At 48.3% G+C, this 19,678-nt stretch overlaps 1 protein-coding gene across 6 annotated transcripts in view; it reads right to left on the bottom strand.

Moving 5' to 3' along the window:
- Window positions 1-19,678, bottom strand: part of lrrc9 (leucine rich repeat containing 9) — a 389,985-nt gene that overhangs the window by 195,124 nt on the left and 175,183 nt on the right. For all 6 annotated transcript variants that reach the window (XR_011938366.1, XM_072491694.1, XM_072491713.1 and 3 more), the window contains exons 15-16: window positions 17,665-17,789; window positions 10,921-11,136 (exon numbers count right to left, since the gene is read on the bottom strand). Coding sequence is in view for 5 of the 6 variants with exons in the window: in XM_072491694.1 (XP_072347795.1) it covers window positions 10,921-11,136; window positions 17,665-17,789 (341 nt within the window). In the remaining variant the exon portion in view is untranslated. The remainder of the gene's footprint in view (window positions 1-10,920; window positions 11,137-17,664; window positions 17,790-19,678) is intronic.

Here is a 19,678-nt window from a genome sequence, read left to right as displayed (position 1 = left end):
ACATGTCTGCATATCATTACATCTCCCCCCATTTCTTTTTTGTTTTTGTTTGTGTGCCTGTCTAATGTAGGGATGGTAGCTATGGTTGACAGTATTACAGAAAATAACATGATATGGATGACTTGGATATACAGTAGACATGAGAAGGCAAATGTTCATAAGTCCAGTCTTTGGGGTCTCCGTCTCAGCCTTGATGACCTTCTGAGAGGTGGCGGAGGGGATGCCTGTGCCTTGATATTCGTGTGGGAATCACGACTGGTGGAATCGTGGTTTGTGGTGTCTTGAGGTGGTGCTTCAATAGAAGGCACTGGAGGGGGAATTGGTCGTGGGCGTATGATTTTCCGAAGTGCCCTTCTATTTCGTCGAATGATGGTGCCGTCAGCCGTCTTTATCACATAGGATCGGGGCGTGGCCTGCCGAATGATGAGAGCTGGGGCCGACACCCGCCATCAGGTATTTTGATCGTGACGGTGTCTGCTGGGGATAGTGTGTCCAGATCGGTGGGCAGCACGGTAGCATTGTGGTTAGCACAATTACTTCACAGCTCGAGGGTCCCAGGTTCGATTACCAGCTTGGGTCACTGTCTCTGCGGGGTCTGCACGTTCTCCCCATGTGTGCGTGGGTTTCCACCGGGTGCTCCGGTTTCCTTCCACAGTCCAAAGATGTGCGGGTTAGGTGGATTGGCCATGCTAAATTGTCCTTAGTGTCCAAAATTGCCCTTCGTGTTGGGTGGGGTTACTGTGTAATGGGGACGGGGGAGGTGTAGGCTTGGGTAGGGTGCTCTTTCCAAGAGCCGGTGCAGACACGATGGGCCGAATGGCCTCCTTCTGCACTGTAAATTCTATGATGCTATGTGCGTCATAGTGCTGTTTCTGACTGTCACAAAGCTGTTGCATCTTTTTTAGTACCGGTAGGTGATCTGGGTTGGGCAGGTGTAGGGCTGGAAGTGTTCTCAGATCCTTGTTCAATCGCAGTTGGTGACATGCCAGTTGATAAGGGAGTTGCCCAGTACGATAGTAGTGCAAGGTGTATGTCGGAGGCGGTGTCCGAGGATTTGTGGATAAGTTGTTTGATGATGTGCACCCCCTTTTTGACTTTGCCGTTGGACTGCGGGTAGTGCGGACTGGAGGTTAAGTGCTTGAAGTTGTAGCCTTTAGCAAACGTGATCCATTCTCGGCTGTGGAAATATGGGCCATTGTCGCTCATGACGGTATTCGGGATACCATGCCACGAAAACGTCTCTTTGCACGCTTTGATGACGGCCTTGAGGTGAGGTCGGACAGCTTCAGTACCTCAGGATAGTTTGAGAAGTAATCAATGAGTAGGATGTAGTCGCAACCATTCGCGTGGAATAGGTCAATGCCGACCTTGGACCATGGAGAAGTTTCCAGGTCGTGCTGTTGGAGTGTCTCCTTGCCCTGTGCTGGTTGGAACTTCTGACAGGTCTCGCAGTCCAGGACCATGTCCGTGATGTCCTGGTTGATGCCGGGCTAGTAGACGGCTTGTTTGGCCCTGCGTCTGCATTTTTCTATGCCCAGGTGTCCCTCGTGAATTTGCCGCAGTACCATGTGCTTGGGACGCAGCGGGATCACTATTCTGTCCAGCTTTAGCAGGATTCCGTTGATCAGCATTTGGTCGTCTTTGAAGTTGTAGAATTGAGGGCATTGCCCTTTCGGCCACCCATTGTTGAGATTGTAGATGAGACTTCCGGTTGCGGCTATGCGGAGCTAAGTCGCACATTTGGCGGCTCCCGCAAAAACGGACTTTTGGGCTCTCTTCAGGGCCCCCAACGGCACTTCTTTGACGTTTCCCGGTGTGGGAAGGAGATTATAACAGCTCCCCGATAGTATATGGCTTTTACAGGAGCGGGGCGACTAAAAACGTGGTGGTGGACCCGAAGAAGGTGCGAGGGAAGAAGGACAAAATGGCGGCGGGCGGAGACCAGGCAGCGTGGATGCAGTGGGCGGAGGAGCAGCAGGAGGGTATCCAGCGCTGCTTCAGAGAGATTAAAGCGGACCTGCTAGAGCTGATGAAGGCTTCTATTGATAAGCTGGAGACACAGACGACCCAGGGGGTGGCAATCCGAGAGGCTCGACAAAAGATCTCCGACAACGAGGACGAGATCTTAGGCCTGGCGGTAAAGGTGGAGGCACACGAGGCGCTCCACAAGAAATGGCAGGAGCGGTTCGAGGAGATGGAGAATCGGTCGAGGCGGAAGAATCTGCGGATTCTGGGCCCCCCGGAGGGGCTGGAGGGGCCGGACGTGGGGGCCTATGTGGTCACCAAGTTGAACTCGCTGATGGGAGCGGGTCCTTCCAGGGGCCCCTGGAGCTGGAAGGGGCCCATGAAATGAAAATTAAATGAAATGAAAATCGCTTATTGTTACAAGTAGGCTTCAAAAGAAATTACTGTGAAAAGCCCCTAGTCGCCACATTCCGGCGCCTATTCGGGGAGGCCGGTATGGGAATTGAACCGTGCTGCTGGCCTGCCTTGGTCTGCTTTAAAAGTCAGATCTTTAGCCCTGTGCTAAAGCAGCCCCTAACCATAGAGTGCTGGCGAGGAGGCCCAAGGCTAACGAGCCTCCGCGTTCCATCGGTTCGTCGATCAGGAGTGTGTGCTCAGGTGGGCCAAGAAGGAGAGGAGCAGCAGGTGGGAGAACGCGGAGGTTCGAATATACCAGGACTGGAGTGCGGAGGTGGCGAAGGGGAGGGCCGGGTACAATCGAGCGAAGGCAGTGCTGCACAGGAAGGGGGTGAAGTTTGGCATGTTGCAGCCGGCGCGACTGTGGGTCACCTACAAGGACCGGCACCATTATTTTGAGTCTCCGGAGGAGGCATGGGTCTTTGTTCAGGCCGAGAAGTTGGACACAGATTGAGGGTCGGGATGGGCGATTGGGGACTGCGGTTGATAGATTATTTATTTATTTTATTTTTTTGAGGGGTGGGGGGCTTTGGTTTGCTCCTGGTTTCTTTTTCTCTGTGTTTTTCTCTTTCGGGTCGGTGAGGGTGGTTGGGGTGGGTTGGGCACTGTTTTGGTTGGGTTGGTCGGGGGGGGGGGGGGCTCTTGGAGGGGGGTAGGTAAACGGAACAGGGGTGGTGGACGGCGGTGAGATGGGGCCCCGCGGGGGAGGAGGAGGCCCGAGTCGGGGGTGAGGGGACTGGGCCTGTAAAAGGAATTGCGTCAAGAGGTGGCGGGGCCGGGTAGGTGGAACGCGCGGGCTTTTTCCCGTGCTGAAGACTGGAGGGGGTGGGGCCAGGGCGGGGAAGCGAGGGTTGTTTCCCGCGCTTAGAATGGGAGGGGGAGAGCCTATGGATGGGGAACGTAAGAGGAGGGCGTGTCACACAATGGGAGGAGTAGAAGAAGAGGCGGGAGTGGCCGGGGACAGCAGGAGTCAGCTGACTTGCGGAAGTGCAATGGGGGGAGTAAATCAGCTATGATGGGTCCTAGCCGGGGGGGTATCGAGTGGCTGCTGCTATGGTCAAGGGGAGCTGGAGCGAGTGGGGGGGTCGAGACGGGGATATGCCGCTGTGGGGAACGGGCCGGGTGCGGGCGCGTGGCTGGCCGAGGAGGGTTCATGGCTAGTCGGCGGGGGAGGGGGGCGGGTAGCCCCCTGGTCCGGCTGATAACCTGGAATGTAAGGGGACTGAATGGGCCGGTTAAGCGGGCCCGCGTACCTGAAGGGGCTCAAGGCAGATGTGGTTATGTTCCAGGAGACACACCTGAAGGTGGCAGACCAGGTAACATTGAGGAAAGGGTGGGTAGGTCAGGTGTTTCATCGGGGCTGAATGCCAAAAATCGAGGGGTGGCGATCTTGGTGGGAAAAGTGTAATTCGAGGCGTCGAGCATTGTGGCAGATAACGGCGGTAGGTACGTAATGGTTAGTGGTAAGTTGCAGGGAGAGAGGGTGGTACTGGTCAATGTGTATGCTCCGAACTCGGACGATGCGGGTTTTATGCGGCGTATGTTGGGTCGGATCCCAGACTTGGAAGTGGGGGCCTGATAATGCGGGGTGACTTTAACACGGTGCTGGATCTGGCACTGGATCGCTCCAGGTCTAGGAACGGGTTGGAAGCCGGCGGCGACTAGAGTGCTGAGGGGGTTTATGGACCAGATGGGAGGGGTGGACCCTTGGAGATTTGCAAGGCCGGGGGCTAGGCAATTTTCATTCTTCTCATATGTCTATAAGACTTATTCCCGAATCGACTTTTTCATTTTGAGTAGGGCGCTGACAGCGAGAGTAGAGGATACTGAGTATTCAGCAATAGCCATTTCAGACCACGCCCCGCATTGGGTGGACTTGGAGATGGGGGAGGAGAGGGACCAGCGCCCGCTGTGGCGCTTGGAGATGGGGCTGTTGGCGGACGAGGAGGTGAGCGAGCGGGTCCGAGGAAGTGTAGAGAGGTACTTGGAGACCAATGGCAACGAGGAGGTTCGAGTGGGGATGGTATGGGAGGCGCTGAAGGCGGTGGTGAGGGGAGAGCTGATCTCCATTAGGGCCCACAAGGAGCGGGGGGAGAGGGAGAGACTGGTGGGGGAGATGGTGAGGGTAGACAGGAGGTATGCGGAGGTGCCAGAGGAAGCATTATTGAGGAAGAGGCGCAGAATCCAGGCTGAATTCGACCTGGTGACCACCAGGAAGGCGGAGGTGCAGTGGAGGAAGGCCCAGTGGGCGATTTACGAGTATGGGGAAAAGGCAAGCCGGATGCTGGCTCATCAGCTTCGGAAGCGGGACGCAGCTACGGAGATCGGGGGAGTTAAGGACAGGGGAAGGAGTGTGGTGCGGAGTGGGGTTGGCATCAATGGGGTCTTCAGGGACTTTTACGAGGAATTGTACCAATCCGAGCCCCCACGGGAGGAGGGAGGGATGGGGCGCTTCCTGGACCAGTTGAGGTTTCCAAAGGTGGAAGAGGGACTGGTGGTGGGATCGGGGGCCCCGATTGGGCTGGAGGAGCTGACCAAATGGATAGGCAGCATGCAGGCGGGGAAGGCACCGGGGCCGGACGGTTTCCCGGTAGAATTCTATAAAAAAATATATGGACCGGTTGGGCCCGTTGCTAGTCAGGACCTTCAATGAGGCAAGGGAGGGGGGGGCTTTGCCCCCGACGATGTCCCGGGCACTGATCTCCTTGATCCTGAAGCGGGACAAGGATCCCCTGCAGTGTGGGTCTTACAGACCGATTTCCTTGCCAAATGTAGATGCCAAGGTGCTGGCGAAGGTCTTAGCCACGAGGATTGAGGATTGTGTGCCGCAGATCATCCATGAAGACCAGACGGGGTTTGTGAAGGGGAGGCAGTTGAACGCGAATGTGCGGAGGCTTTTGAACGTTATCATATTGCCGGCGAGGGAGGGGGGAGGCGGAGATAGTGGTGGCGATGGACGCTGAGAAAGCCTTCGATAGGGTAGAGTGGGGGTACCTGTGGGAGGTGCTGAAGAGGTTCGGGTTTGGGGAGGGGTTTGTCAGGTGGGTTAGGCTGTTGTATGAGGTCCCGATGGAGAATGTGGCCATAAACAGGAGGAGGTACGAATACTTTCGGTTGTACCGAGGGACGAGGCAGGGGTGTCCCCTCTCCCCCCTGCTCTTCGCACTGGTGATTGAACCCGTGTCTATGGCACTGAGGGAGTCAAGGAACTGGAGGGGGTTGGTGCGGGGTGGGGAGGAGCATAGGGTGTCGCTCTATGCGGACGACCTGCTGCTGTATGTGGCGGACCCGGTGGGGGGAATGCCGGAGGTAATGAGGATTCTTAGGGAATTCGGGGACTTTTCGGGGTACAAGCTCAACATGGGGAAGAGCGAGTTGTTCATGGTTCACCCAGGGGACCAGGAGAGGGAGATTGGCGAGCTCCCACTAAAAAGGGCGGAGAGGAGCTTCAGGTATTTGGGAGTCCAGGTGGCCAGGAGCTGGGGGGGCACTGCATCGGCTTAATTTTACAAGGCTGGTGGAGCAAATGGAGGAGGAGTTCAAGAGGTGGGACGCGTTGCCGCTGTCCTTGGCGGGGAGGGTGCAGTCAATCAAAATGACGGTGCTCCCAAGGTTTTTGTTCCTGTTCCAGTGCCTCCCCGTGTTAATCCCGAAGACTTTTTTTAGGCAGGTTAACAGGAGTATAATGGGGTTTGTGTGGGCGCGAGGGTCTCCGAGGGTGAGAAGGGTGTTCCTGGAGCGGAGTAGAGATAGGGGGGGACTGGCGCTGCCCAACCTCAGTGGGTACTACTGGGCCGCCAATGCGACGATGGTGCGCAAGTGGGTAATGGAGGAGGAGGGGCTGCATGGAAGAGGCTGGAGACGGCGTCTTGTGTGTGTGCGAGTCTGGGGGCGCTGGCAACGGCGCCGCTGCCTCTCCCTCCAAGTAGGTATACCACGGGCCTGGTGGTGGCGGCTGCCCTCAAAATTTGGGGGCTGTGGAGGCGGCATAGGGAGGAAGTTGGGGCCTCGGCGTGGACCCCAATACGGGGGAACCACCGGTTTGCCCCAGGGAGAACAGGTGGAGGGTTTTCGGGGTGGCACAGGGCAGGGATACGAAAGTTGGGGGACCTGTTTGTGGACGGGAAGTTCGCGAGCCTAGTGGAGCTGGAGGAGAAGTACGGGCTTCCCCTGGGGAACACCTTCAGGTACTTACAGGTAAGGGCGTTTGCCAGACGGCATGTGGTGGAATTCACGCGGCTGGGGGCTCGCAATATTTGGGGTGGCAGAGGAGCCGGGAGTGCAGGAGGCAAAAGAGGCCGGTATTCTAGCCTTTGCATCCCTGGTAGCCCGGCGAAGGGTTCTTCTTCAGTGGAAAGATGCGAGGCCCCCAAGCGTGGAATTCTGGATCAGCGATATGGCGGGGTTCATTAAATTGGAGAGAGCGAAATCCGCCTTGAGAAGGTCGGTACAAGGGTTCTTTAGGCGGTGGCAACCGTTCTTAGACTTCCTGGCAGAACGGTAGACATTGGTCAATGACAGCAGCAACTCGGGGGGGGGGGGGTTTCTTTACAAATTATTTTTGTCATTGTTATTTACACTGAAGGATCTGAGGGGGTGTATATACCTGTAGTGCTAAGTCGGGGTGTTAATGTCAATTTATTATTTATGTACAGGGAGGAGGGGGTATGGAGGGTCGTTCCTTTTTCATTTTGTTATTGATATTTTAATAAACCTTAATAAAAATTATTTTTTTAAAAAAGATTGTAGATGACTCGCTGCAGCAGGGGGTCTTTGTCCGTCTCTTTTCTGATGAGAACGAGTTTGTCGTCTGTTGCCGGGAGGTTGCATACATTTGTATTTGCTATTCAATATGCTGGATGATCTCCAGTGGCTCACTCGGTGAGGGACAATGCATCTGCAATGATGAGTTCTTTGCCAGGCATGTACACAAGATTGAAATCGTACGGCCAGAGTTTGAGCAAAATTCTCTGCAATCGGGGTGTCATGTTGTTCAGGTTCTTTTGGATGATATGGGCCAGAGGTCTGTGATCTGTTTCAACTGCGAATGTTGGCAGTCCGTAGATGTAGTCATGGAATTTGAGGATGCCGGTGAGAAGACCTAAACACTCCTTTTCAATTTGCGCGTATCTGGTCTCTGTCGGTGTCATTGCCCGTGATGCGTATACTATTGGGATCCATGATGATGTGTCGTCTTTCTGTAGCAGTACCGCTCCAATGCCATCCTGACTTGCATCGGTTGAGATTTTAGTTTCGCAATCTGGGTCAAAAAACGCGAGGACGGGTGCAGTGGTGAGTTTGGCCTTCAGCTCCAACCACTCTGTCTGGTGCTCTGTCGTCCACGCGAAGGCGGTTGATTTCTTTATCAGTTTTCTTAGGGACGTTGTGTGTATGGCAAAATTCGGGATGAATTTGACTAGGACGTTTACCACTCCAAGGAAGCGCAGTACTGCTTTCTTGTCCTCGGGGACTTTCATTGCCTCAATGGCTCTTATTTTGTCCGTGTCTGGACGGACACCGTGTTTCGATATCTGATCACTCAGGAACTTCAGCGTGGACGTCCCAAAGCAGAACTTGGATTTGTTTAGCTTGAGGCCATGCTCATGTATGCGTCGGAATACTCTCTTCAGTCGCGACACATGTTCCTCTGGAGTTGAAGACCAGATTATGACATCGTCAACGTAGACACAAACCCCGTCTATTCCTTCCATCATCTGTCCATGATGCGGTGGAATATTTCAGGTGCCGAGATGATGGCAAATGGCATTCGGTTGTAGCAGAATCTGCCAAAAGGCATGTTGAAGGTGCAGAGCTTTCTGCTGGATTCTTCGAGTTGAATTTGCCAGAATCCTTGGGATACGTCTAGTTTTGTGAAGAAGCGCGTGTGTGCCATTTTGTCGTGATTTCTTCCCTTTTTGGGATTGGGTAATGTTCCCGCATAATGTTTTTGTTTAGATCCTTGGGGTCGATGCAGATTCGTAGGTCCCCCGAAGGCTTCTTGACACACACCATCGAGCTGACCCAGTCAGTTGGTTCAGTGACCTTAGAGATGATGCCTTTCTTCTGTAGGCTTGTGAGTTCTGCTTTCAGTCGATCCCTCAGTGGAGCAGGAACTCTCCTTGGTGGGTGGACCACTGGTTTTGCGCCAGGCCGCAGTAGAATTTTGTACTCGTATGGAAGTGTGCCCATTCCGCTGAACACATCTGGGTATTGGGTCAGTATGTCGTCGATGCTGGCCTGAATATCCTGATGATATGGCGTCATGGTGTAGGCCCTTTGTATGAGGTTCAGTTGTTTGCAAGCTTGCGCACCTAGCAGAGACGCCCTGTCTGGTTGGACAATCTCGAATCTCAGGCTTGTCTCTATGTGTCGGTTGGACACTGTCAGATGGCATGACCCCAGTGCCGTGAATGCGTTGCCATTGTAGTCCTGGAGTTTGCAAGCAGCTGGAAGGATTTAGGGAGCCTTCTTGATTTTCATGAAGTCAAACTTCGAGATCAGGTTGGCGGAGGCACCTGTGTACAGTTTGAGCTGAATGGGGCATCGGTTGACATCCATCACAGCGTTCCATTCATCCTCGGAATCAATGGCAAGGATTGATTGGACTTGCGAGGTGTCCGGTGTGGCGTTTTCCCACTTTATGATGATGCGTACTCGGAATGTTTTATCCAGGTAGTCATCGTCTGGATCTGTTGCACTATCTTGATCAGAGTAATGCGTTTGGTGTTGCACACTTCTGATGCTGTTCTGTTTGAACTGTGGTCGCTGACTCCTGAATTGTGGTGCAGGTCTGCACTGGGCTGCATAGTGGTTGAGTTTCCCACATTGGAGACATTGTTTGCCTTTTGCAGGGCATTTTTTTCTAAAGTGGGTGGTTCCACAGTTTGTACACGTCATGACGTTCCGTGCGTCGTCACACATGCACGGTGTGGTTCTCGGCCGTTTTGTTCCTTTGGCCGTAGTGCACCTGCGCGGTGCGGTTCTCGGCCGATTCGTATTTCCGGTCGTACTGCGCATGCGCCGGGCCCCAGGAGGAGCGTGCAAGATGGCTGCCAGCGGAGATGTGGAGGCGCTGCATTCGGGAGATGACCTGAACGCTGTCCACCTCGTGGGAGGTTTGTTTCTCACTCTCAGGTTTTCTGTATTGTGAGTGGCGATTTTTTGAATGTTCATTTACAGTGCACATTTCGATAGCGATCTTTAAAGTCATATGTTTAATTTTTAGCAGTTGCTCTCAGAGGATCAGAGTGGATTCCAAAAACAATTTGGTCTCTGATCATGGAATCAGTTATGTCACCAAAGTTGCAGGATTGCGCTAGCAGTCTAAGGTTAGTGAGATAACTATTGAAGGATTCATCTTTACCTTGCATCCTTTATTTAAAAATGTAGCGCTCAAATATTTTGTTTGTGTCAACCTCGCAGTGGCTGTCGAATTTTCCCAGGATAGTTTCGTATTTTGTTTTGTCCTGCCCTTCTATGTATTGAAACGAGTTGAAGATCTCTATCGCGTGGTCACCCGCAGTGGTCAGTAGGAGAGCTATCTTCCGAGCATCGGTCATGCTGTTCAAGTCGGATACTTCTACATATAGTTGGAATTTTTGTTTAAATGAACGCCAGTTAGCACTAAGATTACCGGTGGTCCTGAGGTGATGAGGAGCCTGTGTCTTGTCCATCATGCCTGGATTCGGTAGCTTTGTCCCGGCGGCGCTGCTTGAGTTGCCAAAGAGCTGTCTGAGTTTGTCTCTGACCTTACTGAGTTTAACTAGGTAGATTCAGTAGCCACTCCTGTACCATGTATTGTTATGTTGAGTAATATTAGCCGCTACTTGGTGTAGGCGTTGTTGAAGAATACTCCAGACCTCGAGGTAAGTTGAACGTATTTATTGAGCAATTAACAAAGCTCCTAAATGAGTTTTACACTCTACTGATCTGGCTCTTGTAACACAGTACACTCTACTAACTATATGAACTTGCTCTAGACCACATGTAATGGTGTGACGGTACTGCTAACCACACACGTCTTGCTCTCTAGGTTTCTGCCGGTGGAAGGACCCGAGGGCCTATGTGCCTTGTCCTTTTATAGTGGTTGTGTAATGCCCTCTTGTGGTGATGCCACTGCTGGGTGTTCTGATTACCCATTGGTTGTGTCTTGTTCTGATGACCCATTGGTTCCATGTCTGCATATTAATACAATGACTTGGTCTTACTCACGAATCAGACTGAGAATATTTCAATTTGAAGACCCCAGCTCGTCTAGTTTTTTTCCCTGGACTGAAAATCCAGGCAATAGATCCAACTGTCAAATTAGCAGCATGAAACAGCTGCCCCACAAGGAATTGACCACAACAACTAGATACTGAAATTTTCTCTGGATAGACAGCTAATATTTATTTACCCCTAAGAGATTGCAGGCCAATCTATAAGGTTATTGTGAGAAACAAACTATCTTAACTATAATCTTTAACTTTAGCTTATCTCTGCTTGACAGGAGAAACTCACTGTGATTTGACTCAATGTCAAAGCTCCAGATAAAGAAAGCAATGTCATCTCATCCAGATTTAGGATCTTAGGCCTTTGCTTCACAACAGGATCCATTTTCATAACTTCTTCATCTAGCGCCTTGGCTCGCTGTGTGATTATTATTTCTGCTTTACTCTGCTTCCTTTGCGATGTTTTATTTTCAGAAAAAGCAGAATAAAATGATTGTAGATCATTCTAAATGAATTCAAATTGTAAAAAAACGATTAAACACATTCATTTATAAACTTTAAAAATGCTACCTTTATTTTGATTAGATTTTCCTAATTCCCTTCTTTATTCATCAAACTTCCAAGCAGAATCCATTATTCCATGAGTTACAGTGCAAATTGTATGGTTTCCTTTGCACTTTGTGTTGATAGAATGTTGAGCAAAGAGGCTGCAAAGGAGGTGATATTCCAAAACACACTGTCTCAAGTCAAATATATTAACAAACTCCAAAGGATAGGGACTGATGGTTTCTTTATTTCTAATCCACTCATTTGATAGAAATAAATAATATTTGTTACCATTTTGTTGAGAAAGATCCATGAATATTGTGAAATATCTATTTTGATTTGTAGTACGAGAAACTACCTAGATCAGGTATATTTACCGCTGCAATTTGTCATATATTTCACTTGTTTCAACCATGTCCCCATGTAACTGCAATGGGAACAGAACTCTGTAGAGGCAGAAGTGTGCTCCTTGTAGAAACTATGACTTTGAAAAATAACTCCAAGTCCTCAAACTCTTAATTTTCAGAAAATAGTTTAAAGTATTGCTGAAAGCGAAGTATTAAAATTGTTCATTATATATTGGTTTATTTTACTTCTGCATAACCCTATAGCTTCCAATATGTACACTCTGAAGTTTAGCATGAAATGTTTCTGTTTTGATGCCCTTTTTCCAACCATCAGGGAACTAAGAAGTGTTCAGTGGGTATCACAGGTTACTTCTACAGTCTTCCCCTTCTGCAGGGATAGATGGTTAGCCAAAAGCCAACCTATCTCAGTCACTAAGGTTTCAGATCACAGATTGGGTCAGCCTATTATCTTGTGCTGGGCATGAGATACAAGCATTGTGTAAAAGGTTGAACAGCACTATCAAGGGGGCTGGATTTATCTTTCAGTAATATCAGGAAGCTGGAACTATTTCCAAGTCTTGAACATCTTTAATTAAGAATAGATTCTGCAGACAGACCACAATTTTTTTTTTTTTTAGTAGTGTAAATGCTGCTCCCCCCCCCAACCTAGTCTCTCTCCCGCTCCCCTGACTCCCCCACCCACTCCACCACCACAATCCATCTTAACCCCCTAACCTTGCAGATGGCCTCAAAGAACATGGTCCAGAATCCAATCAGTCTTGGGTAGGACCAGAATATGTGGGAGTGGTTGGATAGATCCCCCTCACATCCACTCCCAGAAGGAACTCGCTCACGCATGTCCTGGTCAGATGTGCTCTCTGTGCATCACCTTCAGTTGCATCAGGCTTAGCCTCGCGTATGAGAAGGTGGAGTTTACTCTGTACAAGATCCCACTCCAGAATCCTCCCCGAAGCTCAAGGCCTAGTTCTTCTGCCCACCTCTCTCTCGTTACATCCAGTGGGGCCCTCACCTCCTCTAGCAGTTGTCCATATATGACCACACACTTTCCCTCTCCTAAATCGTTCGGTGTAATAGGGCGTGCCTGGGTAACTGGGGGAACAATGGAGCTTCCTTGCGGAGGAAGTCCTGCATCTGAAGGTGCTGAAGCTTGCTCCATCTTGGGAGTTGGAACTTCTCTGTTAGTTCCTCCAGGATTGCCACTCTGACGTTTACGTATATGTCCATGACACTCAACACCCCTTCCTCCCTCCTCCAGGCTTTATAAATGGCGTCCATTCTGGCCGGGAAGCAACTGTGGTTTTTTATGTTTCTTAGCCTGAAATTGTGCGTGGTTCCAGGCTTTCAGCGAAGCTACCACCACCAGGCTCGTCGAGTACTTGGCCAGTGGGAATTGGAGCGGGGCGGTGGTACAATGGTTAGCACTGCTGCCTCACAGCTCCAGGACCCGAGTTCAATTCCGGCCTCGGGTGACTGTCTGTGCGGACTTTGTACTTTCTCCCCGTGTCTGCGTGGGTTTCCTCCGGTTGTTCCCGTTTCCTCCCATAGTCCAAGATGTGCAGGTTAGGTGGATTGGCCGATGCTAAATTGCCCCTTAGCCCAAAAGGTTAGGTAGGGTTACGGGGATAGGGTGGAGGCGTGGGCTTAAGTAGAGTGCTCTTTCCAAGGGCCAGAGCAGATTTGATGGGCCGAATGACATCCTTCTGCACTGCAAATACTATGATTATATGATCAGTCCCCCAAGGACGTCCCTACACAGGAAGTCCTTTCCATCTGCACCATTCTGCCTCTGGCACCCCTAGCCAACCTTGGACCCTTTCCACATTTGCTGCCCAGTAGTAGAATGGGAGGTTTGGCAGTGTCAAGACCACCCCCTCTCGCGCGCCGCCCTCTCTGCAGGACGGTTGTACGGATCCTGGGGCTCCTCCCTGCGCGTCACCCTCTCTGCAGGGTGGTTGCACGGATCCTGGGGTTCCTCCTTGCGCCGCCCTCTCTGCAGGATGGTTGCACTGGGTCCTGGGGTTCCTCCCTGCGCACTTGAAGGCCAAGATTAGTTTGTCTATGTTGGCGAAGAAAGATCTGGGGATGAAGATCTGGAGTGATCTAAACACGAAGAGGAACCTTGGCAGGACGTTCATCTTTATCGTCAGTACTCTACATGTCAGGGAGAGCGGGAGTGCGTCCCACCTCCACAAGTCCCTCTTCACCTCTTCCACCAGGCTAGACAGGTTCCACTTGTGGAGCTGGGCCCAGTTGTGGGCTATCTAGATCCCCAGGTATCAGAATTTGGTTTGGGCCAGTTTGAAAGACAGCAATCCCAGCATTCCTTCTCCACCCTGGTGGCTCATCGGGAAGATTTCGCTCTTGCTCCTGCTTAGTGTGTAGCCGAAGAAGGCTCCGAACTCCTTCAGGAGTTCCATTATCTTTCCCATGCCAGCTAGGGGGTTCAAGACATGGAGCAGCAGGTCATCTGCATAGAGAGAGACTCTGTGCCCCCTATCTCCTCTAAGGTGGGGAGACTTTTTTTTAAAAAAACACAGCAAGTCATGATGATTTGGATTGCACTCCCAGAAAGGTTTGTTGAAACAGGTTCAATAATACCTTTCAAAAGAGAATCAAATAAATACTTGAAGGGAAAAAGTGCCAGGCTACGTTGTGAGCGATCAATTTAGATAATTCTTTCAAAGAGCCAGCACAGGCTTGGCAAGCCAAATGGCCTCCTTCTGTGTAGTGGTATTTTATGAATCTATAAAAATCTGTTACAGTAAAGCCTATTTGTACAAATAATTTGTTAAATAAATCTTTTGAATTTGTAATCAAAAATAGAAAAATCAATGCAATGTTCATTGTTTCTTGATGATCATTGTCAATGTCAGTGTAAATTACACTGTAAAAGAAAGCGAGGGACAGATGATCAGGTAGCTATTATTCTGTCATTCCAAAATTATTGGTAGATAGTTTCTGGAAGGCATAATATAGGATAAAATTAATTAAGGATAATCAACCTTTGGGTCAGAATGGAGGAGAGTTTGTGCAGGGGGTCGGGGCTGAAGGCACTAGCAACAGCGCCGCTCCCAATAGCCCTGGGGAAATACTCAGGGAGTCCGGTAATAATAGCTTCATTGAGAATTTGGAGGCAGTTTCACCAACACTTCGGGTTGGGGGCAGGGTCAAGGGAAATGCCGATTCGGGGGAATCACAGATTTGAGCCAGGGAGGTGGGATGGAAATTTTCGGAAATGGGAGGAGAAGGGGATTAAGACACTAAAAGATTTGTTTCTTAGGGGTCGGTTTGCAGGACTGAAGGAGCTGGAAGCGAAGTATGGGCTGGAGCAGGGGGAAATGTTTAGATACATGCAGGTTTGAGATTTTGCCAGAAAGGAGATACAGAGCTTCCCGGTGGAGCCGGCCTCCACATTGCTGGAGGAGATGCTGACGACAGGGGGACTGGAGAAGGGGGTAGTGTCAGCGGTTTACAGGGCTATTTTGAAGAGGAGAAGGCACCACTGGAAGGGATCAAAACAAAGTGGGAGGAAGAGTTGGGAGAGGATATGGAGGAGGCGTTCTGGTGTGAGGTGCTCCGGAGAGTGAATGTCTCCACCTCGTGCGCAAGGTTGGGGCTGAAACAGAGCACACCTCACGAGGGCGAGGATGAGCCGATTCGTTGAAGGAGAAGAAGATGTGTATGAACGTTGCGGGGGGGGGGGGGGGGGGTCCTAATCACGTTCATATGTTTTGGTCCTGTCCAAAGCTAGGGGATTACTGGAAGGAGGTTTTTAGGGTAATTTCTAAAGTGGTGCGCGTGAAACTGTACCCGGGCCCCCGGGAGGCCATATTCGGGGTGTTGGACCAGTCAGGGTTGGAAACGGGTGCGGAGGCAGTTGTTGTAGCCTTCGCCTCGTTGATCGCCCGAAGGCGGATCCTGATGGGTTGGAGAGCAACCTCTCCACCCTGTACCCTGGCGTGGCGGGTGGGCCTGTTGGAATTCTTGACTCTTGAGAAGGTTAAGTTTGAACTGAGCGGAAGGATGGAGCGGTTGTACAATTCATGGGCATTATTCATTATGCACTTTCAAGAACTGGATAACATCGAACATTAGTTGGGGGGGGGGGGGGAGGGAGGTGGGAGGGTTGGGGGGAGGGGGGGGGGGCGGCAGGTGTTAATGGTGACTATGGGTGATTCCTGATTCCTTTTAGTCATTTGTTTATGTGAAGATGCGGGCTAATGTTTTGGGTTTGGTGGGAGGATGGGATCGTTGTTATTAATCTGGGGATTGACATATTTGTTACTGATTATTGTTTATTGTTGGTAGGTGTAAATATGGGAGAAAATGTGAAAAAGGAGAATAAAAAATATTTTTTAAAAAAAAGATAATCAACCTGAATCAGCAAAATGTAAGTTGGAGTCACAGAGTCATAGACTGATGATGACTGATGATGAGTGTTTTATTACAATGCTAATGAGTGCACTGATAAATGAAATGCAGTGGATGTTTCGCATATATATTTCCAAAATACTTTTGGGAAAGTGTCACATCAAAGGCTTGCTGGTTCTTATGGCAACATAGATAGCACATTGATTAAAGCAGCGAAAATAGAGTTGTAGTTAATTGATATTTTTCTGACTGGAGGGATATAAACAGTGGTAGCCCTTCAGAGGTCACTGGTGGGATTGTTGCTCTTCTCAAGACATTTACATAAATTGAGCAAAAATAAAATTTCAGAAAAATCCAGTCACAAAATATGTTAAAAGCCTACTTGGATATATCCAGAAGCACTTTGCAGTGAACCAAACAGGAAAATAAGGCAGCAAAAAAATACATTTCATAATTTTAACTGGGTGTGGGGCAAAACAATGCAGTAAATACTCCCTCAAAATGATTTAACCTTCACTGGTATAGTAAATTTAGTAAACATAATAACTATAATACTATAATAATATAGTAAATATAGTAAATAGAATCACAAAATATGCAGACGATACCAAAATAGTGAGCAAAGCTAACCATGAAGAAGACTGTAAAATAATTCAGGAGAACACAGACATATCACATTGGTCAAATAGGTGCCAGATTAAATGTAATGTGGACAAATTCAAGATGATACATTTTAGGAGGAAAAATAAGGGGAGGACATGTACAACACTGACAAGTGAATTTTAATTGAACAAGAAGAACAGAGAGGCTTAAAGGACAAGATACACAAATATCTAAAAATGGATGGCAAAATTGATATATTTCTGAAATAGAAATGATGGGGTTTCGGGTTTATTAACAGAGGCATTGAGAACAAAAGCAAAGAGGTAAATTTAAACATGTATAAATAATTGATTAAGTCAAATTTAGAACATCTAGTTTAGATACATTTCTTCAGAAAGCAGATCAGGGCCATGGAGAGGGTGCAGAATAGATAAAATAAGATGTTAGATAGAATAAGGGGAGAGTGGTAATATCGCTGGACTAGTACTCAGAAGGCCAAGCTAATGCTCTGGGGACATGGGTTTAAATTCCACCATGGCAGCTGGTGGAATTCAAATTCAATAAATAAAAAATCTTGAATTGAAAGCTAGTTTCAGTAATGGATAAAAACACATTTGGTTTCACTAAGAAGAACCTGCCACCCTTACCTGGTCCCTCCTACTTGTGACTCTAAATGCACAGTAACATGCTGATTCTCAACTACCCTCTAAAATAGACCAGCAGGCCACTTAGTTCAAGGGCAATTAGGGATGGGAAACAAATGTTGATCTTGCTAGCATCACCCCCATCCCATGAAAGAATAAAGGGAAAAAAGGGGTTTAACTATAAGAGATAAGAGAAATTCGGTCTATTTTCATTCTAACAAAGAATGTTAAAATGGAATCTGAGAGGTGTTCAAAATTGAGGGGATTGGAGAAAGTATTTGGGGAAAAAACCCTGGTTTCTGTGGTAAATTTTGATCCAGATCCTTACTCAAGATCCTGGAATTTGTGCAGCTTAATCCAAGAAACCGAAAAAACATCTATGACTACATAACCTCATTTGTGCTGAAATGGTTCAACAGTTAAATAGAAACTATCCCTTTCAGCAATGTAAGATGTTCTATAATTAAATGCAACATAGTTTGCTAAATTTATTGTTCATACCTGTGTTATATATTCAAAGTCAATAAAATATTCAGGCACAACAAGATCATGGTCAAACACAAACCACTCATATTGACGTAGACTGCAATCACAGCTGCCATGTAGTTTAAAGGAACTTGAGAATCCTTGCCGGTGCATGAAACATAGGGAGTAATAAAAAAATTAAAAATACATTTTTTGGTAGTATAGCACCAAATATTTACAAATACATTATAAATATGGGGATAAGTCTAGTCAAAGGGCAACTCCCCAATACTGGTAATATGTGTAATACATGGTGTGTGCGAAAGATTGTAAACTAAAGGCCAGTAACAATTCATTAAGAATTACAGATGATCTTGCTGTAGACCTGGTGGTCTGATGAGAAACTTTTTGGGATGAAAAATAACTGGCAACACCAAGAAAGACACCACGAGGCTTGAACGTTTCCAGAAGTGGGAGGAGGAAGAGGGGTAGTTGGTAATACCTACAAAAACAATGTACAACTATCAGCACCCTTCTCAGTCATTAGCTCCACCACTTAAATTCCCTTTGTCTTTCTGTCCATGACATCTTTGTCAATCTCCACCTATCGCTGGCCCCATATCCAGTCCCACTGCATCATGCCAACCCACCACAACAGTATAAATCTGATCCTGTTTCCTGTTCTCTCTAACTTTGACAAAGAGTCATCCAGACTCGAAACGTTAACTGCTTTCTCTCTCCACATATCTGCTGATTTTGCCCAGTATGTTCTGTTTGTGTTTCAGATTTCAGCATCCGCAGTAATTTGCTTTTATACCAACCAAGAGTCTTAGGAAGAAATCATCCGAGCTCAACTGAGCAGCAGCATGCGAGATTTCTCTGTTTTTGCAAGAAGGCTGTTATAGAGCTATAATCACCTATGTTAGCCTCAACCATAGCCCAAACTCACAGCTTGGCAACACTGCCTTTGGCTACCAAGGTCACCATTGCCCTTAACATCTATATCACAAGCTCTTTTCAGACTTCAACAGCAACATCTCACAGTTCACAGCGCATTGATATACCATGAAGTTCACCAGGGCCTTCTACTCCGGTACAAACAATTATATCTCTGACCCCATTGATAGTGAAGAAATAATACTTACAACATACAAGACCCTGAGGGGATTTGACAGAGGGGTTGTGGAGAGGATATTTCCTCTTGTGGGAGAATCTAGAACTAGGAGTCACTGTTTAAAAATAAGTGGTCGCCCATTTAAAACCGAAATGGGAAGAATTATTTTCTCTCAGAGGGTGAGTTTTTGGATCTCCCTTCCTCAAAAGGCAGTGGAAGCAGAGTCTTTGAATATTTTCAAGACAGATTTGTGGTAAACAAGGAGGTGAAATGTTAATCGGGGATAGGTGGGAGGTCACAGTCAGATCAGCTATGATCATATTGAGGCGGGATCAGGGTATTGAACTTGATGATCAATCATGATCATAATGAATGGCAGAGCAGACTTGAGGGGCTGAATGGCCTTCTCCTGTTTCTATTTTCTATGAATGGCAGAGCAGACGCAAAGGGCCAAGTGCACAGTCCTGCTCGTAATTCTTATGTCCGTATTCTTATAGCACACCACACAACCTCAGGATTTCCAAGCGCTTTAGGGCTAATAAGTTACTTCTGAAATGTAGTGAAAATAATGTAATGTAGGAAATGGGCAGCCATATTGCATAAAGCAAGTCTCCACAAACAGCAATGTATTAATAACCAGTAAATCTGTTTCTGTAATGTTGATTACAATTCCTCTGGCTCTTCATTGAAATATTGCTGGAGAATCTTTCATGTCCACCTTATAGCAGATAGGGCTTTTGTTTAACATCACCTCTGAAAGTTAGCAATTTGACAATGCAGCACTTCCCTCAGAATGGCCCTGATTGTCAGTCTAGATTTTTGTGCTCAAGCCACGAATTGGAACCTGAATCCACAACATTGCAACTTAGAGGCAAAAGTGTTACCAATTGATCCACAGAGCTGGATGAAGTTGCATCAGGTTTCACCTGCATGGCA

The sequence above is a fragment of the Scyliorhinus torazame genome, chromosome 2, assembly GCF_047496885.1.
Source record: "Scyliorhinus torazame isolate Kashiwa2021f chromosome 2, sScyTor2.1, whole genome shotgun sequence".
In the NCBI taxonomy this organism is placed as follows: Eukaryota; Metazoa; Chordata; class Chondrichthyes; order Carcharhiniformes; family Scyliorhinidae; genus Scyliorhinus; species Scyliorhinus torazame.
The sequence above is the reverse complement of the archived record's forward strand: the minus strand, read 5'-3'. Positions and strand labels throughout refer to the sequence as shown.